The following is a 21524-nucleotide window of genomic DNA, read 5'->3' on the forward strand; positions in this document are numbered from 1 at the left end:
GCTCTGGGGGACAATCCTTGTCCTTGCCTTTCCAAGCTTCTAGAAACCTATTCCGTGTCCTTGCCTTGTAGCTCGGAATCACGCTGACCGCCACTGTGGAATCCTCTGTTTTGACTCCCCTGCCTCCCTGCTAGGAGGACCCCCATCGCTGCGCCGGACCCACCCGGGGAATCCCAGAGAATTGCCCCCTTTCAAGGCCTTTAACTTGATCCCACCGGCAAAGTCCCACGGGCAAATTCCTCCATATCATACAATGTCCAGCCTACATTTAAATGTCTAGGTTTTTTAATGTTTTTATTTTTGTTTGTTTGGGGTTTTTTACATTTAGTTTATTTGGGTCTGGATCCAAGCGCTGTGTCAGGCGGTGAGGCCCCTTCCGTGTCCCTTTCCCTGTGCCAGTCCCCTTCCTTCCCAGTTGTTTTTTCACGGCTGCAGGAGGCACTGGGTCATTTGTCCCCTGGAATGTGTGGATCGTTGCCCTGTGGTGTGGCCCAGCTCGTTCCTCTGTCTCTTGCATTTCCTGTGAATAGGCAGCTCTAACTCCAGGTTTCGTTTTAGGCCAGAATCCTTCAGATGTTGTCCTCTGGACTTCCTATCCCATCCAGCCATGAGGACATGTCTCCAGGTCCCGGTGGTGTCCCCCGAAGGGACCTCCCCGCCAGCACCCGGAGCCTGCACATCCAGCCTCCAGAGTCCCGAGAGGGCACTGTGCTGCTGTGTGAGTCACGTGTGCTGCTGTGTGAGGACAGCCCTCGCACACCAACACACTCAGACTCGGGACTGTCCCTTCCATTCCTAGCTCGCTAAGCCCTCTCGCCATAAGCGGTGGCGGACTTTTCTCACATGCTTTCTGCCTGCCCACTGGGATCAGCGCACGGTGTCTTCCCTTTAACCTAGATCGGACCTGCATTATCACCACCATCATCTTGTCAAAACCGCCTCCCCCCTTTCTCTCTACCCCCTGCTGTGGGACTGCAAGTCCGTCCCAAGTCACATTTGTCGTCGACCCCCCCGACAGTGCTTCTCCAGCTCTCAGAGCTCCTCTCTGTGTCTCTGCGGTGCCCTGTAATGTTTTCTTCTCTGTCCTTCTGGTGACTTTTTCTGTGTTCAATTTTATCTACTAATCTGCTTTTTAATGGACTTGCTCTTATTTCTAAAAGTCTACTTGGTTCTTTTAAAATACACCTGATCATGTTTGGAAGTCTCCTTGGAGTTGATTTTGTTTTGTTTTAAAATTTTTTAAATTTATTTTTAGAGAGAGAGGGCAAAGGAGGGAGAAAGGGAGAGAAACATTGATGTACAAGAGATACATTGATCAGTTGCCTCTCACACCCCCCTACTGGCCCCCAACCCAGGCATGTGCCCTGACTGGGAATCAAACTGGCGACTTTTCAGTTCACAGTCCAGCACTCAGTCCACTGAGCCACACCAGCCACAGCCCTTTCTTTTTCTTTTTTCTTTTTTTTTTTAGAGAGAGAGGAAGGGAGAGAAAGAAAAACATCAGTTTGTGTTTGTACTTATTTATTGGTTGATTCTTGCATTCATTGGTTGATTTTATCTTTTACTTTTTTGATCCTCACCCAAGAACATTTTCCATTGCTCTTTTAGAGAGAGGAAGGGAGAGAGAGAGACATCAATGCGAGAGAAAAGCATCCGTCTGGACCAGAGATTGAACTGCCACCTTTCAGTTATGGGACAACATTTCAACCAACTGAGCCACCCTGGCCAGGGCATTGGTTGATTCTTGTATGTGCCCTGACCAGGGATTGAACCTGTAACCTTGGTGTAACAGGACAACTCTCTAACCAATGGAGCTACCTTGCCAGGACGAAAGGGAATTAATTTCAATCTGCATACACAGTGTGAAACCCTTTGGACAGAGAAGGAGTGAACGCAGGCCCCAGCCATGGGGACCCTGTGTCATTTTGCAAATGGTTTGTTCTATTTTTCTCTTAAACTGAGCTGCAGCCTTCTCTCTGGAACCTCTCTATAATCACTGTACTCATTGCTGGGGCCACAAAGGTTCAATCTATTTCCTTCGCTGTATAACAGTCTAATAACCTTCAATAACTTGAGTTCAGCTCTCAGGTCTCCTCCCGAAGGCTGCTCTCCTCCCAGGGTGAGGGCGGCACGTGCTGCGTCCCCCCAGCCTGCCTCTCTGGCAGGGTCCCCCGAGGGGCGGACTCCTTCCTGGGAACTGGGCACCCTCCTGTAGAGCGACCCCCATGCAGGACAGGAGCCATCAAACAATGTGCACAAGGACCAGTGGCTGCCTCCCCCGGAGCCAAGCATTAGAGTGAGGTGATTTTTTTTAATTTAGAAAATTGAGTAAACATTTAAAAAATAAATCTAGGCAAAAGGAGATAGTGTGAGAGAGAGAGCAGGAGAGGAAGAGAGAGAATGTGGACACAGAGACACACAGGAAGGCCCGTGTAACAACCGGCAGTTTGAAGCTATACAATGACAAGCCAAAGACCACCAGCAACCACCAGAAACCAGAGAGAGGCGAGAACAGATGCTCCCTGAGCCTCAGAAGGGAGCCAACCCTGCCGACACCTTGGTTTTAGGTGTCTGGACTCCAGGGCTGGGAGCGAATACATTTCTGTCATTCTAAGCTGCCTGGTGTGTGGCACTTGGCCAGAGCAGACCTACAGGCTATAGCAGAGAGGATCTGGGCTGCACTGGCCTCCACCAGACCCCCCACCAAACCCTCGCACCAGAGGCTGCAAGTGAGACCCACAGAAGAACTGCCAGCTGAGCCCAGGTCAACCCAAGAGCAAAGCAAAGCGCTGCTGTTTCAGGCCAGTATATTCTGGGATGGCTCGCCAGGTGGCGCCAGACATCCGAAGCATGCTCGCTAGTCACTTCACGGCAGCTGCGGCCATCCTTCAAAACCAGACATCAGGCCCTGCCTGTGTGGCTCAGTGGGTGGGCCTCGTCTGCAAAGCAAAAGGTCGCTGGTGTGATTCCCGGTCAGGGCCCATGCCTGGGTTATGGGCAAGGTGTGAGAAGCGACTGATAACGTTTCTCTCTCCCATCAACGTTTCTTTCCCTCACTTTCTCCCACCCTTTTCTTCTTTCTAAAAATAAGGTTTTTAAAGAGTAGAAAACAGGTGTCATCAGAGCATGTCATTGGTCTAGTTGAAACCCCCCATCACCTCCTCTTGCTCAGGCAAAACTCACTGTCCTTCCAATTGCCCGTGAGGCCCCACCTGCCACGGCACCAGGTCTGGCACTGACCCCAGCCCCCCGCTCTGGCACGCTAGGCTGTTCGGTTCCCAAGACATGCAGTTCCCTCTGATGCGGACCTTCCTCCCAGTGACTCGCTTCCTCGGGTCTGTTGAAATGTCTCCTCTGAGACAGGGCATGTGTGTGCTTATGCATTTTTAAATGACAGCCTTCCTCCTCCCACCCCATTAGAAGGTAGCTTTCAGAGGCTAAGGCTTTCTTGGTTTGGATTGGCTTGGTTTTTTCCTTGCTATACCCGAGGTCCTGGCACAAGTGGGAGACCAATAAACAGGTATAGTAGTGACAAATTCAAGTCACTGCTTCCCCATCAGTGGACTTGGTCTTTCTCCTCTCACTGAGTTGGGTTTGGCCTTCATCCCAACAGGTCGGGCTGAGTTTGCTGGGCTGTTTCGGATCGCACAGCCCAAGGCACACAGGTCCCGGAGGGGGCACAGGGAGGTGGTGAGGGCAGGAACCGGACCAGCTGGACAGCGGGCCTCCTGAGGATGAGAGAGTCACTCCAGCGCTGGGGGCTGCAGCTCCGCCTCCCACAGCGGCTCTGCTGAGCCGGCGCCTTCTCCCTACACCAAAGCACCAGCGGGCACTTCTTCCCGCCACCTCTCAGAGTCCGTGTCCTGGTGGGCTGTCCAGCCTCCTCTCACAGGACACTCTACAGCTGCAGTTCCTACCCTCGGATCACTCTCTTCATAGACCCTGCATCCAAACTTCCCAAGGGAGAGGCTCTGATGGCCGGCCAGTCCCTCACGGCCCTCTGGGACTGCCCCGCCTGGGCAGAGTGCTCAGGCCGCGCCTCCTCTGGTGCTGATCCTGGGTCCAGTCAAACAGGCAGCAAAGGCCTGCACAGCCTGAGAAATCCTTCCCCCCAGTGCTTGGGTGTGGCAGGCACTCAGAAGCCCTTCAGAAGGGGGCACTTTGTCAGCTGTCACCTTGCTTGGCTTGTCTGGTGCAAATCCTTAGTCGGCCACACTGGCAGCTGTCCAGCCCTGCTCTGCTGACCTGTGGATTTTCAGCAGCGTGTCCTCACTGCCCTCCTCTGGGAGCGAGCCCCTTAGGATACCCACTGGCCGGGTGTATACCCATCCGGCCTGCATCGCTCCTCCAGCCCCGAGACACTCAGGCTCTGACAAATGCCAGGCTGAAATCCACGCTCCGCTCTGCCCTCTCTGACCATCAGGAAACATGAAACAACCCACCCGAATAGTCGGGTTGGTCAGGGAACTCAACGCAGGAGGGCCAGAGACCTGGCTTCAGGAGACCTGCGAGGTGTTTGCGGAAACAGAGAGTGTCTGCCCTTTTGTTTTGGAAATGCCATCACAAGTGTGGGGTTGGGGACATTTTGTAATTGTAACTACAACTGCGATGCAGTGTGACTGCCCTCTGACGCTGGGGGAGGCTTTCTCTTCCCAGCTACAAAGTTGTTCTAGAGAACACAGAATCCAGCAGATGGGAAGGCTTTGAGTCACAGCTCTCAAATCCGAAGCTGCTACACTTAAACCGTGTGTGTGGTTACCGGCCTGGCCCAGATCTGCAAAGGACGGGAAGGCTCCAGGGATGAAGTTCAGTGTTGTGGCCTCTCACCCAAATCCCAGGCTGAGGTGAAGTTCACCGTGGAAGAGCAGGAGGCTGTGTGGTTGGGGGTTGGAGCCCAGCGCCTCCACTCACCACTAGCTTCAGGCGTGGGCAACTAACTCAGCTGGCCTCTGTGCTTTGAGAAGTGGAGAGGATTCCATGCAACCCAGTCGTGGCCTTGTTGCCAGCATCAAATGGGTCACACCTGGCAGATACTAAGGCCTCCGCACTGTTACAGATTTGTGATAGGTCCGGGCAGGGGCAGTTCTCCTTATCTTGTGTCCATGGAAGTCTGCATGGAAACCCTACTCTCAGCCAATGAAGCATCACAAGGGGCCACTTCCTCCTGAAGGCAGAGCCAGCTCCAGCTTCTCCCTCTGGAGCTCGCTCACACTGCGCCATCTGACCTCTCTGTCCTGGCCCCAGACTGGCATGTCAGAGTGGGCCGTCCGAGGGTCCTGCATCTCTCCTGCCTCTAGGAATGCTCCTGGCCTGACTGTCACTGTTGGCTGTAAGTGCCCTGGGCCTCCCTCCAAGCAACAACCCTGGGAACTGTGAGGAAAGAGGGTAGGACCAGGTACGGGGGAAGAACATGGCTCCAGAACCACTGCAGCTGCTGCTTAGAGAGCTCAGTGTCCTGCAGGCCTCCCGTCCAGCTTGAAGTGACTATTCCCACACTGACGAGAGCCACCTGGCTGCCACAGCGCACCTGCCTCCCAAGGCCCATGTGATCCCGCCCATTGTGAAGACAAAGGAGCTGGTGCCCAGAGAATCCAGGCAGAGCCCTTTGATGCAAGAAAGACTCTTCCCTCTGAGTTTCTCTTGCTGGTCCAGAGCCCCATGCCCCTGCCCCCCTTTATTTGCACCTCTGCGGGGAGCACAGTTGACAGGGAGCCGCTCCTTGCTCCCCTGACTCCCTGGGTCATTTTCTTCCTTAACCCCCCTCTTCCTTACTCCCCTCAGGTGGGCACCCCTGATAAATGTCCTCCTAGCAATGACAGTTTAAAAACCATTCTGTGTTCTCTTTCTATTCCCCTGACAGACACTTGCGCCATCCCTACTTCCCACCAAGGACTCTGTGAAGTCATCTCTGCAGAAGGCGGAGCTCGGAGCAGGGAGTTTTGCGGCCAGGGGCCCACGAGGCGCCTCCCACTGCAGTTGAGAGGGGACATGTGAGTTTCTTCCAAGGAAGGACTTGGAAAGGGTGTCAAATTGAGAATCAATCACATTTCTAGAAGACATTGCAAGGGAAGAGCTGAATTTAAGGTTTTCTCTTTCAAACTGGGTCGCACTCATAAACATTGCTGGTAGGAGTGCAGACAGGTGCAAATACTTTGGAAAGCAATGTTGAGGAGCATTATATCCACGACCCAGGAATTCCACATCTAGATGTATGTCCTTGGCGTGTGACCTAGGGAAATCCTTGTGCCTCTGCTCTGGAGACATTTGAGACAAAGTTTGTAGCAGTAGTGTTGGTATTTTCAAGGAAAAAAGAACCAAGAAACAACTCAAATGTCCAGTGACAGGAAAACACATGACATCCATACAACAGAATACTACACAGCACTGAAAACAAATCATCTAAAGCTGTAGGGATGGAGCTCACAAACCGCAAATGCAGCAAAACATCGTAGAAGAGGCTACAAACAGTACAATGCCAGTTACGTAAAATTCAAAAAACATTTTAAAAACAAAGAAAAGCAAAGGAATGAGAAACACAAAATTTAGGATAGCGGCCCTTCCAGGGCCAGAGAAGAATACACAGGGACCTTAATGGCATGGGTGACGTCTCTCTTACAGTGGTGGTGGGTACCCATATATTCATTTGTCATACACCGGACATACTTCATGTAGTCTTTGGTGTATGTAAAACAGTGAACACACAAGTCTTCACAGTCCGTTCTGAGGAGGGACCCTCCACCTAGGTCCTATTACCCCTCTGAGCTATTACCTCCCTTGGCCACTTAGGCAACTCTTCCTTCCTTGCCCACTAGTGGAGAGAATGCTACTGGTATGCCACTGCAATGATATTGCTCAACAAGCATTATTAGTCAGTGCTAAGTAACAACTAAATGCCTGCAACAAGGTCAATATCCCTGCCGAGAAAGCCTCAGGAGTCATGGAGACAAGGGGCGCATTTGGCAGCCTGTGGATTTGGGGAAAGATATGAAGGCATCACTGTGCATTAATCATTAACATTTGAGCTGCGAGTTAAGGTCGAAATGCTGGCTCAGAATGCTGTGCGATGGCCCCAAGGATCTTGCAAGAGCAGCTCTCTGTTTTTCATTTGATTTACTGCTAGGAATCACTGGCTCTGGCCAGACAGCAGTTATAAGAGCCATGTCTTTCTATCTTTCTCTCTCTAAGATTGTTTTGGAGCCATTTCAGGACCACACCCTAAAATTGCTCAGAAAATAAGAGCTCTGAGTGTCTGATTTCTGCAGAGACGATTTGGAGATGCTGGCTGTTGCTGGAGGTGCTGAGTCACAGGGCTGGGATCTTGGGTTTAAGCAGTCTGAAACACCAATGTATTGCTGCTGAAATCATAAACTCTGCTTGCAAAATTCATCTAATTCTTTAGGAAACATTTTACAATCCCTTGTTGCCTTTTTGCTGAATTTAATCCTAAAGTTCTTGCTTCTTAGACAATGGAAAGCAAACACTGTGGATTCAGCAGGTGTTCTTGGCCTTTACTGGGTGTGCATTGGAAACTTAAGCCAGTAGTAGCTCGGGGGATTTAAAAAAAAATGCTAGGAATTATGGAAGAAAGGCAATTTTGGCAGCTGACCAGAGGAAACAATAATTAAATTCAAATACACATCTCAATGTCTCTATGAGAGGCAATGTGGAAAACATGGAGATGTATGTATGGCATTGTTTTACTGTTCAGACTTACAGACCAAGAGGAATGCTCAGAAATCCAAAAATAACTATACTAGGAAAGGAAATGCTGGCCTCAGCACGCCCCGCCCCCCTCCCAGTGGGTGCTGTAGAACAGATTTTAATGAGTAGCAGTTCTTTCTTGATCAGAAAGGTGCGATCACTGCACTCACACCTTCCTGTTTTTCATCCGCCAGACCACCACAGAATATTACCTGTTTTAAACTTTGAAAAAACACCACATCCATGTGAAATTTCAGTCCAAATCGTTACATGTAGGGTTCACAAGATGTCAGGTAGATTTCATCTACTGAGGTGGATTAGGGAGAGAGATGAAGTCTCCTTTCAAGACGGAACACAAACAAGAGGTAGAGAATGAACTAACACTGGGGAGGGAGCAGTGCCCGATACACGAAAGTATTAGCTGTAATCAAAAGGACGTGAACTTCCTCTCGGCCATCGGACCTGCAATCCAAGTCTGACCCACGGAAAAGGGGAAAAGGACAAAAAGGACGGGGTCACCTAGGCCCGCGGTCGGTCGGGAGCGCAGCGCACAGCCGCCTGTGGGAGCACGAGGCCCTTGGGACGCAGCTCCGCGGCTCCTGGCCGCCAACGTCTCCAGGCCAACGGGGTCTCGGGGGAGCGGCGGAGAAGGGCGGGCCGCGAAGGTCGTCATCAAGGTCGTGGGCCCGCCGTGCGGCGCCGGAGCGACGCTACGTGCGTGCGGGACTCATAGTACGTGATAGATCCTGGATCCCTCATGCCGGATGCGCCACCCCGCCCCTCCCACCCCGGGGTATCGGCGCTAGAGCCCGCGAGTCCAGGGGTCCCAAAGGAGGGCGGAAGTAAAGTGGGGCAGAGGTTCACCCGCACCCCACACAGCCGCCAGGGAGCCACAGCACCCCAGTACCACGACGCCCCATCTCCGCGGGTAGCCCCCCCTCCCCATCCACCCCACAGGCACGAGGGCCGAAGTAGCGCCCCTTTCCCGGAGGCGAGGCCCGAGTGACAGTGCGCCCGGCCAATGGGGAGGCGGCAAGGAGGGGGCGGGGAAATGGGCGGGGCCTTCCCGAGCTAGGCAGGAAGTCCGGGCAGTCGGCCCAGAGAAAAGCTGAGGGTATAGGGAGCGCCCAGACCTTGAGGTTGCACGCTCGCTTTCGTGTACAGCGTTCTGCTTCTTTCCCGAGCGGCAACAACCAGCGGCTGGGTAAGGACTCGGGGAAGAGCTGCCCAGCAGGCGCCCAGGCAGGCAGCGCGTAGGTGCTCCTTGGGGCTCCTGCCTGTGGGACGGCGTGCCGACGGGCTCGGCGAGGTCGAGGGGAAGGGGCGGGTCGGCGCTTGCGAACCAGCCTCTCGGGGCCCCCACTGTGCGGCCGGAGGCCAGGGCGCGGCGCCGGATTTCTCCGGAGGGATCCGCCTGTGATTACGGAGTTCTGGGGCCACTTAGCTGTAATGGGAGGTCAGAAATCGGACGCGCAGGCCACATAGGACAAGGCGTTGAGAGTGGAAGATTTTGGGGAGAGATACTGGCCTAAGCCTGCGTGCTTATGAAATCCGGGCCCTTCCTAAATGAAACTAGGGGCCGGGAAAGAAGAGGTGTGTGGGGAGCTACAATTCCATCCCCCCCCCCCCCACACACACACAGACACACCAGTTGCCCCTGCTTCCCGCAGGTGGCCGGCCCTCTGCCTGCAGTTGGGCGGCTGGGTATCCAGCCCGCAATGAGCAAGTTACTCGTACAACTTCAGAAGGTGCTTACCCCTGGGGAGACCAAGGCAGAGCCCTTGGGGGTAATTAATTGGGAAGCCTTCCAGGGGACCTCACCCCCGCATGGGCTGCACCCGTCTCTCCTGGCTGGCCATCGGCAGTCAGCCCTGATCTGACATAAAAAGGACGTACTTTAAGAAAGCTGGCGGTTTCCTGCTTCCTCCCTGCACAATGTGGTTTTTGCTCTGGGCGGTGTGGTCCGTTGGTTGACCGGCCTCGGCACATGTAGGCCCTGACCGCATGGTCCACACATCCGTCCTGGCCGGGGGCGCGGGGGGGGGGGGGGGGGGGGTCGTTCCCCGGCAGATAAAAAGCTGTGAAGACTCCTGGTGAGACCAGTCTTCCTTCCTGCCTGTGCTCCCTGGCCTTTAATGACTTCTTTTTTCCCCCCGCCAAATCCAATTTAAAGGCAAGTTGAGTTTACCTCGTATTGTGTCGGTAAAATGAAATTAAAAAAGAGCTCTTAACAACTGTATGCCGTGCTTAGAAGTACATTAAAACTAAAATCTATGCTTAAACAAGTTGCCTTTTTGTAAGATAGTAGCTAAGAACCAGATACCTTTTTATCCACTAATGAATAAAACTCCATTGTTACACAGGCAGCAAAGCCACAGGAGTAACTTCAGTATCTAATTTTGAAACTTAAAAAAAAAAAAAAAAGATGCCATTTGCTTCAGAACATTCCAGAAGATATTGGAGATGTGCCCAGCTAGGCAATGGCTTCTGAACACTAATTCAGTTCCTTTTATCCATGCTTCAGTCCTCGGAGTGGTTCAGTTTCTTCCTCAGAGAAAATAGAGGCTTTCTTTGAAGACTTGCTGTTTGTTATTTGTAGCTGCATTTTTTTTAACGGTGTTTTCAAAGGAAGACTTCCGTCGGAGTCCTGGTGTTTCCTCTCTTTAGGAAACATGGTCTTTCATAATTAGAGTTTTAAATGGGGCGTTATTGATGCGTTCTTACCTTGCTGAAGACCCAAGCACTGAGTTTTGGAGCCCTAGAGACTGGCAGAAGCCAAGATCATGGTGCTCAGACTAGGGAGCTCACTGATTATCTGCTACCCACCAGTTGAAACTCCTGCTGCTACCTCAAGTTTAACGTGATGAAATATGTCCCAAACGGTTAATCCACTGTTTCCCCAAGAATCAGGTCTTCCTCCTGTCCACCCCTGACCTCCCCCCCTTGCCATTTTTAGTCCTAAAAGGTTTTGCTCATGACCTTCATTTCCCCTTGGTCCTCACTTGGTCCCTTTCTATGCTCATGCCAACCCTCAGTGTTAACTAATGACAATAATTAGTTTCCAACTGCCTGTTCCCCAGCCATTCTCCGTCAGTGCGCTCATCTCCTGATTTGACCATTCCCTGGCACACACCTCCTCCGGCACCCTAGGCCTATAGGACAGGGCCTGAGCTGCTGGGTTTCAGGCCTTGCAGAGCTGGGCCTCACCTGCTTCTTCAGGAGTGATCCCCACTGCCTTCAGCAGACATTTTCTCCTCTCTAACCCTCCCTCCTGCCTCCAGCATTTAGTGCAGTGTGGGTTCTTGCTAGTCTAGGAAGCCCCAGGAGTGGTCCCTGAATGAATGAGCCAAGGCTGCGTTGTGGTTTGTGATGTGAACTCTTTCCCCACAGAAATTCACCATGTCTGTTCTGAAGCTGCATGCCCGAGAGATCTTCGACTCCCGTGGAAATCCCACTGTTGAGGTGGATCTCTGCACCTCAAAAGGTATGAGCCACCTCTGTTGCTCTAGTTCTTCCACCTCATTCCACTTTTGAAAACTTCCTTCCAGTGACAGAGCCTTGGGCAGGGAAAAGTCCATTACTGTGAACGCCTTTCTTTCTTGTCTGCACATGCCGGTAGGTTGTGATTTCTGACTGGGTTCAGGTTGTAAGGCAGGAGTCCCTGTCTTGCTGCTTCCTGGGTCAGTGAGGTAGGGGACAAAGGTCAGTCTTGTCTCTAAAAGGGCCCATTACTAGTTTGCTTTGAAGCTCGTTGCAACGAAATAAGTAGTATAAATATAGCACTGTCATCTTTGTTTCCAGAAATCGTTCTTAAACCAAAGATTGGGGACAGTTTTTACTTCTGGGTGGTGGGGCTCTACCGAAGCCATCAGTCCGCTGAGGAAGAGTTTGCCCGCAGTAAAGGAAGAACAGAATGGGCCTGTGATGGAAAGTTCTTCTGTAGCCCTGTGTCACCTCCACCAGTGAGGTTGGAGGGAGGGTTGGGCAGGATCGCCGAGTGGGGCTGAGCACGTGGGGACCTGCCAGTCAGAGCTGAGTCACATCTGAGTCACAGGCCTGGCTGTATAACCCCCAGCCCTTCCCTTCCTGCCCTCCTCTCCCCAGAAAAGCAGGCGCCCCCCACCCCACCGTCTAGGTGTCATTCGGCAAAGGTCTGCCTGTGGTTGCTCACTGTGGGGGACCCTCTCAGAGCGGGGGGCTCCTTCTGAGCTTGGGCTTCGGGCGAATGCCAAGGCTCCCTGAGGTTGCTGAGAATTGTCTTGCATCTCAGAGATTGGCCTACGTAGTCAGCGGGTAGAACTTTCCACTGGGAAATTAATGGACTTGAAACAACAGTGAAAAAAAGACCCAAGACACAAGAGGATTATTGGGAATGGGGCCACTTTCTTTGAAACACTTAAAACAAGTAAAACTGAAATTTCTTTTTTTGAAATTTAAATGACTGGAACTTTCCCTCTTCCGTGTCTTAATCCTTTTCAGATAAAACAGGAAATAGATTTGTTAGACTTTTATCACTTCTTTTTTTCTTAGAATTTATATTTTAGGGAAGCTAAAAAATGGCTCTCGAGCCAGTGCTGCCAAGACCTGGAAACTGACCACCCCCCCACCCCACCCCACCCCCACCCCCGTCGTTCGGGGTGACTCAGCAGCAGTGCCATTGAGCTGGACTGTCTGGCGTGCCTCACGGTGTTTTTCTTGGTTGTGTGTTTAAGATATATTAAATGTATTTCCCTTGTTTTGATCTTTGACTGCAGCATAGCTGCTGGAAGCATGAGTCCCGTGGGTGGTGCACGTGTTTCTGCTGGGCGGCCCATGGGTGCGGGCTCGCCAGCCTCCCTTCCCTCAGCCTGCGTTCTCACAGGGTCCCCAGGGGACGCTTATGCGTGTTAAAGTTTGAGAAGCTCTGCTCCAGACCTCTCCCTTTAACCTGAAGAAATCCATCAGCTTGGCTGTAGGCTCTATATTGCATAATCAGGCAAATGCGAAAAGTGGCGGGAAGAGGCCACCGAGCCTCCCAGGTGGTGGAAGGAAGTGACGGTTTTTCCCAATGGCCCTGCCACGGGAGGGCGGGGGGAGGGCTGTAACTGTGTTTCTTAACCATTAGTTACTCTTGCTTCCCCCCAACATCCAGGTCTCTTTAGAGCTGCTGTGCCCAGTGGTGCCTCGACTGGTATCTACGAGGCTCTGGAGCTCCGGGACAATGACAAGACACGCTACCTGGGGAAGGGTGAGAGTCCGCGCCGCAGCGTGCCTCGGGCCCGGCTGGTCCCGCCTGACACAGCCTCCCCCACCCCGAGTGGCTTGTATTCATGGGTGGGAAGCGTGGCCCACACCTGGAAGACTGGGGGTTCCTGTGCCTGGAAGTGCGGGGCCGGCGTTTTAATGCTTATTTTTATCGCGGCTCATCTCCAGTCTGTGGGGAACTCCTGGGTGGGCCCGGAACCTCCGGATGAGAAGGCGAGTTGGTTTAACACTGACGGAAAGCCTCCAGGGTCTCTCGGGAGGGCGGGCTGGGGGAGGGCGGGCTGGCCGGCGGCTCCCTGTTGATGGTGGCCTTCAGCTCAGTGGTCACACCTGGTCTTTGCCCACTGATCACAGAAGCCCCACACTGGCAGGGCTGGCCTCTGGGGTTGTGTTCACCCACCTGTAGACAGAACCAGGTTACAGGAAGGCGGAGAGGGCTGGACCTTGCATTCTTGATGCAGGGGGACACTCACCCCCGTGGGTGGAGACTGGTTCTTCAGGAGAGCCCAAAAACCCTCAGTATTGCCCCAGTTTTTGACCCACAGAGGGCCGTAGAATGTCCTCAGGGGAGGAGGCGGGCCTGACATGAGGTTGGAAATGCTGGTTCAGTCCCAGCTCAGAGTCCTACAAAAGGCCCTTCCACGGGGTTCAGTGGCTCAGGGCCCAGAAGCAAGCTTGTCTGCGGCGGGACCATGCCCTGCCTGACTGTAATGAGGGTGAACTTGGGGTCCCTGCTGTCTCCCTCCACCTTCTGTTTCTTTTCTTCCACTCACTGCCCTTCACAGCCTTTTTCTTCTTCTTTTTTCCTTCTCTGTCAACCTCCACTGGTCAGGCGTCTCCAGACCCGTTAAGTATATTAATGAGTTCCTGGCACCAGCCTTGTGCACGCAGGTAACGCATCGCACATCCTTTAGTTTCTGCAGCTGGCGTGTCCAGTGCATGGTCTTGCCAACTAACCTCGCTCTGTGTGCGGCTCTGACTGGGGGGTCCTAGGTGAGAGCACTCAGACTTGGCCAAAAAGTCCTCCGACTTCCCGGGGGAGCAGGCCGCGGGGCTTGCAGGCGGTGCCACTGACAGTCCCTGGCGGGCTTCCGACTGTCCGGTTCGTGTCAGTGGCTCTCCAGCAATGCTGCTCAAGCCTGGTTTTCATTAATGTCAGTAATTTGTTCCTTCTAGGTGTCTCAAAGGCTGTTGAGCACATCAATAAAACTATTGCGCCTGCCCTGATTGGCAAGGTAGGACCCGCCTCCTGATAACTAATGAATATTAATGCCCTCAGGGCTCCCCCAGGCCAGTGGGCTCTCCTGTTGCCGGAAGAGCTCATTCTGAGCGCTGACGAGGATGATTTTGCCTTTGCTCACCCTCCCCCTGCGTGTCCGTGTCTAACAGCGAGTGGATTGGAGCAGGCGGGTGGGGGCCACCTTCCAGCCTTGACTTTTCCCTTCAAGTACCTTGACCTTTGGGAAGTTAATGTCCAGGGGTGTTGGACATAGTGTCCATGGTGACTGACTCATTTGTCACCAACCGTGGAATTTAGGATATTTCTACTGGCTTTTCAACAGTGGAGCTCTTGTTAAATCTTAGTTGGAACTTCAGTACATCAAACATAGTTAAAGTAGAGCTGTTGTAGGTGAGGCAGCCTGGGGCCCAGGCAGCCCGACCCGCTCAGCAATCTGGCCTTCCTCTTCTCCTTCTGCCACTCCCGTGGCCCTTGCCCAGGGTGGGGGCTGTGAAACTCCCTCACTGGAAAAGCCTTCTCAGGCTGAAGCCGCCATAGCCTCCTCCTCTGTTCTTGGCCGTGGTCCCTCCGTCCCTGAATGGGGCCTGTGTGCTGCCGGCTGAGGAATCCTCTGTGGCTCTCCCTGGCTGGTCGGCCTTGGCCTCGCCTTTTCAGGACTCTGTAACTGGTCCCCGGCAGCTTGTCGTTACTGCCCCAAGGCACATACCCTCCGTCCCAGGCTGCAGGGCACATCCTCACACCTCCGTTCTCTGTGCCTGGGGGCCCTTACCTGGACATTTTTCCCAGGGTGGGGGGGCACACCTCAGTGTAACTCTTAGTGGGAGTTGGTCCCTGCAGCCATCTGCTTCAGGGACTGCTGACTGTCACGGACGTCTCCCCGAAAAGCAGACATGCCGGTCGTTGACATGGCGTGATGACCTTATGGCAGGTTTTGTATTCGAGTTTGCTAGGGCGATTGTAAATGAAATACATTGTTACAATTCAGTTAAAGTAACGCCAACTTTTATTTAAAAGTATGTTAGTAACGCCAACTTTTATTTAAAATTATGTTGACCCAGTCTTAAAGATACAGATTTTGTTACTTTATAATCTCACCAAAAGTATCCATCAACTATTTCGCTACATGGTTTTGGACTATTGCAAGAGTCCTGTCAGTGGCTCTGAAATTCGCTGTCATTGAGGACTTCCAAGAGCCACACTGTTGAGTGAATAGCCTGCCTCTCGAGAGCACGTCACCCATCTGAGTGGACAAGGAAACATTACTTATTGTCCCAGAGGTCACACTACTCGTAGTAACCCCTTGACAAGCATGCACCAGTCAGTTCTGTCGTGTGTGTGGCATACCCCCGGACCCCCCAAGTAGGCTGCCCTTAGACTGCCCCCTGTCTCACGTGTCTCGTGGCTCCCTGGTGCTTGGAGACATGCCTGGTAGAATCGAAGCGAAGGAGGCAGTGTTGTGTCTTCCCGTTGTCCCTGGAATCCCCCGCTTCTGCCTGTCAGACAAACGTGTGGCCCAGAACTGATGTGGACTGTGCACAGGTCAAAAGTTCTGTCGCTTCCACAATGGTGGGAAGGCCGTACAGATAGTGACGCCCCTCCCTCCCCCGTAGAAACTGAGTGTGGTGGAGCAGGAGAAGATCGACAAGCTGATGATCGAGATGGACGGCACGGAAAACAAATGTGAGTGGGGGGGGCCTTGCTGGGAAAGACTGGCCTCTCCTGAGGACCACTTCGTTCCTTGGGGAGGGGTGTGCGGTCCCTGACGGTGGACTGCGTGCGCGTCTGGTTGCCAGGTGGCGGCGCCTGTCTGAGGCTCACTCAGCAGAGTAGTCCTTTGTACTAACCAAGCAGTGGGCGGGGTCTGCCAGGGTTCCGTACAGTGAAGAAAGGGCTTTCTTTTAGGGGGAAAAGGTGTCCACATGGACTGTGGTTTGCACTTTTAGCTTGAACCTGGAAAGTAGAGGAGATGCAGGATGCGCTCCAGGTGCAGGCACAGGCGGGAAGGCCAGTGGGGGGAGGGTTAATGAGTACGACTCATGTCCATTTACATCTGTTCCGTTCTGTTCTAGCTAAATTTGGTGCGAACGCCATTCTGGGAGTGTCCCTGGCCGTCTGCAAGGCTGGGGCTGTTGAGAAGGGGGTGCCCCTGTACCGCCACATTGCTGACCTGGCTGGCAATGCCGAGGTCATCCTGCCAGTTCCGGTGAGTGGCTTCTCTGGACTTCTCAGGTGAGGCAATGGGAGCATGAGCTTTCTCGTGGGGATGCGAGGCCGCCCGCGTCCTGCTTTCATTGCCCGGTGACTCACCACAGTCGATGTGAGCAGGCTCGGGAAGCCTCAGCTGCAGACGACAACTCTGCCCTTTGCCCAGAGTGACGTTGAGCAGGTGCCTCGACTTCCCTGGCCCCTACCCCCAGCTCCTTTAGGGTCGATGAGGGTGGGGTCGTACTTGTTTAGCCCATTCACTGAGAATGTCTGGTGCTTAGACCGGGAAGCCTTTGTAGCCGCATGTGGCCATGCAGGTGGGTGTCATTCAGGCAGTTTGTGGTTCTGTGGGCTTCCTTGGGCTGATCCTGAACTTGTCTTTGTCTCTCTGCAGGCTTTCAATGTCATCAACGGTGGTTCCCACGCTGGCAACAAGCTGGCCATGCAGGAGTTCATGATCCTCCCCGTCGGCGCCGCAAACTTCAAGGAAGCCATGCGCATTGGGGCGGAGGTTTACCACAACCTGAAGAACGTCATCAAGGAGAAATACGGGAAAGACGCCACCAATGTGGGGGATGAAGGCGGGTTTGCTCCCAATATCCTGGAGAATAAAGAAGGTGAGGCTGTAGAGGAACCCCGAGTTCTTCGGTACTGAATTCAGTGTGAGAATTTTGAGGTACAGAAAGCCTTAGCACAAGAAACTGGCTGAGATTTTTTGTTTTGGAAAGAAAATGGGGCTCAAGGGCACCTGGTGAAAGAGCATATCCACCCACCCTCTGTGTGGTCACTGTAGGGCGATGGCATTATTCAGCCATCTGACCAGTAAAAACGGGCCTCTTACGTGGCTTAACCCAACCACTCGGGGGTGTTTGCCGTGGAGCAGGAGCCACCGTTCATTTCAGTCTCTTGGGCAGCCGAGCGAAGCAGGGCCTGGGGACCCCTTGCTGCCCAGGGCCTCCGCTGGCTCCGCCTGGCATCCCGCCTTGCTCTCTGCAAAGCCTCTCCCTTGGGACCGCCACCCTCAGCTGGTCCCTGTAACTGCCTCTTGCCCAACACAGCGGCCCTGGAGCCTCTGTCCTCTGAGTCAAGGTGGCGTTCCCACTTGGTGGTGCAGGAGGCGTGTAGACCGTTGGCGTCTTGGCCTGAGGCAGAAAAAAGTGACTAAAAACCGACGGTTGGGGCTTTGTGGTGGTTCCCATGGTGACGGTTTCTGTTAAAGAAAAGTGGGGTCTCCACCTGACTGATTTCCACCCTTGTCGCTCGCACCTCTTTCCAGCCCTGGAGCTGCTGAAGAATGCCATCGGCAAAGCTGGCTACACCGACAAGATTGTCATTGGCATGGATGTAGCTGCTTCTGAGTTCTACAGGTCAGGAAAGTATGACCTGGACTTCAAGTCGCCCGATGACCCCAGCAGGTACATCAGCCCGGACGAGCTGGCTAACCTGTACATGTCCTTCATCAAGGACTACCCCGGTGAGTGCTCCCGAGGCCCTGTCCTCCTCCTCCACCCCTGGCGCGTGGCAGGGCAGGCACACACTCGGCCTGTTGGTGGCACTGCAAGCATGAGAGCGGTGGGCAGCTGCGCCGCTCGGTTCAGATGCACACAGTGCGGAGGGCTTCACACGGATGCCTGGTATGGCAGAGGAGTCAGGAGTGTTCTGCGGTGCCAGCAAGCAGGGACGCGCTGTCACAGTTGTTTACACAGTGGGACTGCCTCCTGTCACTGTCACAGTAGCTTCCCTGGCACATGTGGTCTTGGCTTGGTCTTAGGTGAGCCAGGTGCTCCTGTAGGCCTGTGCTCACTGGATGCACAGGGTAGGTGCGGACTCACGATACGATACCATTTTATAAGAGAGGACCCTGAGGCACAGGGTCGCCAGTGAGTTGTGGGGTGGAGCGAGATTTCAGACCCGAAAGGCTGCCACCACATTTAAATGTGGTGCTAATTAACTTTCTCAAGGTAGAGCCAAGACACACACCACCCTGGGCAGATAAATGCCCCACTTCCTAACCGTGGGTCCCAGGATTGCGGGTGACTTGTGTGCCCTGGCCCAGGAGTAGGCTGGGAAGGCAGAGGGTTTCCAGGACAAGAGCCAGGGTCCGGTCCAGGAGAGGTGTGAGGCCGGGCGAGCCACAAGTTGGGCGGGAGGAGGGCCTGGCTCGGCGGAGCAGGCCGGGGGACTTGCCTGAGGAGGTGCGGCTCTGCTTCCCTCAGTGGTGTCCATTGAGGACCCCTTCGACCAGGACGACTGGGGAGCGTGGAGCAAGTTCACTGCCAGCGCGGGCATCCAGGTGGTGGGGGACGATCTCACGGTGACCAACCCGAAGCGGATCGCCAAGGCCGTGAACGAGAAGTCGTGCAACTGCCTCCTGCTCAAAGTGAACCAGATCGGCTCCGTTACCGAGTCTCTGCAGGCGTGAGTGCCCTCGGGGAGCGGGGCCGGGGGTCTGAGGGAGGGCTCCTCCCTGGAGCTCTGTCGGGGTTCTGTGTTGAACTCTGGGTGGCCTGTACGTGATGTCACCGAGGGGGCTAGGGTGTTGACAGTTGTGGCCTAATCCTGACCACTTTGAGACTTAGCTCCACATAGTGTGTATCAGGAGACAGGTCTCTCAAGGAGGCTGAACCCATTTGGGGGGGTTGGTTTTGTTTTTTGTTCTTGTTTTTTTTAAGATTTTATTTATTTATTTTTAGAGAGGGGAAGGGAGAAAGAAAGGGAGAGGAAAACATCATTGTGTGGTTGTCTCTCATGGGCCCTCTCCTGGGGGCGTGGTCTACAACCCAGGCACATGCCCTGACTGGGAATTGAACTGGCGACCTGTTCGCAGGCCAGTGCTCAGTCCACTGAGCCACACCAGCCAGGGCCTGAACCCCATTTTTGGGATGTGACTAGAGGGCTGATGTGGTCCTTGGGTCACAGTGACTTCAGAGGAGGGGGAGAGGGTCATCTCCCCAGGCCATCTGCTCCTGGGTCCTGACGTGTCCCCTGGTCTCCTACCAGGATGGTGAGTTGTGTCATGAGGAGGGGCTCTTGTGGAAACGGAGCCAGTGGCATCTCGTTTGTTTCCTGACTTCTAGGTGCAAGCTGGCCCAGTCCAATGGCTGGGGCGTCATGGTGTCCCATCGCTCCGGGGAGACTGAGGACACCTTCATCGCCGACCTGGTGGTGGGGCTTTGCACTGGGCAGGTAAAGAGCTCCCTGGGGTGAAAGCTGCTCCTCTTTGCTCTTCTGAGCTCAGCTTCCAAATGCAGAATGGGGGTGGGCGCGCGAGTGGGGTCCTGGGTGCCGCTTCTGCCCCTTTTCCTAGGGTCAGAGAACTGGGTCTCTCACTCCCAGGACTCCATGCTCACTGTAAGCAAACACAACCTTTCTTTTCTCCTCCCAGATCAAGACTGGTGCACCTTGCCGATCCGAGCGCTTGGCCAAGTACAACCAGCTCCTCAGGTAAAGAGAACATGTGCACTGAGTGTGTGGGCACTGCCCTCCGATAGGAGATCCTGGCTCTGTGGGGCCCCGGGGCCCAAGCAGTTGTTAAGCTGTAGTAGAGGAGGCAATTGCCCCGGAGCTGGAGCCTGTTCCATACAGTGCTGCCATCTGCTGGTGGAAGAGGGAACAGGTTCCCTGTTGGCCAATCAGAACTTTTAAGAGCCTCGGTAATTATTCAACACCCTTGTTTTGTAGACAAGGAAATCACTGGGACTTAGACGAAAATTCCATAGGGCACACGGCAGGATTTTTCCTTGGGATGTTGTGGTCACCCCACTTTTCGTCTTGTGTCCTTAGAAGGCTCCCACACCCAGGGAGACTTGTCCCCTCTTTTTGGTTACTTTTCCTGTCTTTTAGGGGAATATCAGTCCTTCCACATCAGTCCTTTAAAACTATCCTGGAAAATTCCAAGCATTTAAAAAAACACAGTGGGCAGGGAAGTGTACGCCCTTTTCCCTACTTTGGACTTTTTGGCGCGAATTCCAGATGTCTGTGGCCTGTCTTGTGAGGGAACTCTGTCGTTACAGAGCCCCGAGTCAGCAGTGAGTCTGAAATGTCGGTGCCAAGTCTGGGCAACTCTTCAGTCTCCCCAGGACCCCGTGTTCACACTGGGTTCCCCTCCGTCCCCCCCCATGCCACTCATTGAAAAAACTGGGTTTTTCTGTCACTTAAAAAATGTTCCTACATTCAAAGAGATAGCGGTCGTGACATTTCTTCCACTTCGTCCTTCAGAAACAGGGTGGAGAGGAGGGCAGGCTGCAGGGGGATGAGGGGCTGCCAGATGGGCTGGGGGTGGGTGCCTCTCTAGTCCCAGTGCCTCAGAGGCCTCAGTTTCAGAGGGTTCGGAATGAGTCCCACAGACTGGACGAGTGCAGGTGTCTCAGCTTCTCTGGGTGGAAAAAACTTAACTGCATCGAGATTTGACTTCTGTTTTTCCCTCCGGCCTCCCAAGAATTGAAGAGGAACTGGGCAGCAAGGCCAAGTTTGCCGGCAGGAACTTCAGAAACCCCCTCGCCAAGTAAGCTGTGGGCTGGCGAGCCTGGAGCCCTGCAGTCGCTCGTCGGCTAAGTAGACCTCTGCTCCTGACGTCTGCACGGGCAGCTCCAAGCCCCCGCCAACCCTTGCAGGGGCCTCTGGTCGCCAACCACCCTGCCCCCTCCCTGTGGCGTTGTCACTGCTTCCTTAGAACTGCTGCAAAGCCCAGGCTCGGCCGTCGGGAACCCTGGTGGAAACCCTAGCCCTGTAGTCACACGATTAGCCCAAATCATTGTTTTTCTCACCTCACTTCTCAAGTGTCTGGAGCCGAGTGTATCTGTGTTGTAATCTGTGAGGTGCCCACAGGGAGATCCCCAGTGGTTTTGTGTGAATAAAAAGGCTTCAGTGTCCTGTAGGAGTACTGCGCACACGTGTGTGAGAGAGCGTGTGTATGTGTGAGTGTGTTTTCAGGACAGTCTGATCTCGTCGGCTTGTGCCTAGAGTGTTCATGGGTGTTGCCCTTCAAGGGTTAGAGACTCTGTTGTGAAAAAAGGGACAATGACTTCGTTGCCTGAGTCCTTGGGAGATCAGTTTAGGTGAGAGAGGACATGTGCTGTGTCCTTCATACAGGGTGGGTCAGCTGGGAGGTAGAGTGACTTCAGGTGTGTACGTC

General features: G+C 53.7%; 1 protein-coding gene across 1 annotated transcript; it reads left to right on the top strand.

Moving 5' to 3' along the window:
* Nucleotides 1-8781: 8781 nt before the first annotated feature.
* ENO1 (enolase 1) lies at nt 8782-21266 on the top strand. Its single transcript, XM_037154247.2, has 12 exons — nt 8782-8905; nt 11092-11185; nt 12833-12928; nt 14122-14180; nt 15796-15865; nt 16255-16388; nt 16785-17007; nt 17667-17864; nt 18607-18808; nt 19468-19576; nt 19776-19834; nt 20829-21266. Exons 2-12 carry the CDS (start codon nt 11101-11103, stop codon nt 20896-20898), a joined length of 1305 nt encoding a protein of 434 aa, XP_037010142.1. The 5' UTR covers nt 8782-8905; nt 11092-11100; the 3' UTR covers nt 20899-21266.
* Nucleotides 21267-21524: the final 258 nt, after the last annotated feature.

The sequence above is a fragment of the Artibeus jamaicensis genome, unplaced genomic scaffold (genome assembly GCF_021234435.1).
Source record: "Artibeus jamaicensis isolate MK-2021 breed Jamaican fruit bat unplaced genomic scaffold, CSHL_Jam_final scaffold_847, whole genome shotgun sequence".
In the NCBI taxonomy this organism is placed as follows: Eukaryota; Metazoa; Chordata; class Mammalia; order Chiroptera; family Phyllostomidae; genus Artibeus; species Artibeus jamaicensis.

Bases quoted from the DNA above. Each gene is read 5' to 3' on its own strand.
- ENO1 (XM_037154247.2), top strand. From the start codon at position 11,101: ATGTCTGTTCTGAAGCTGCATGCCCGAGAGATCTTCGACTCCCGTGGA. The intron at 17,008-17,666 runs GTGAGGCTGTAG...ACCTCTTTCCAG, and splicing joins TATCCTGGAGAATAAAGAAG to CCCTGGAGCTGCTGAAGAAT. The intron at 19,577-19,775 runs GTAAAGAGCTCC...TTCTCCTCCCAG, and splicing joins TGGGGCTTTGCACTGGGCAG to ATCAAGACTGGTGCACCTTG.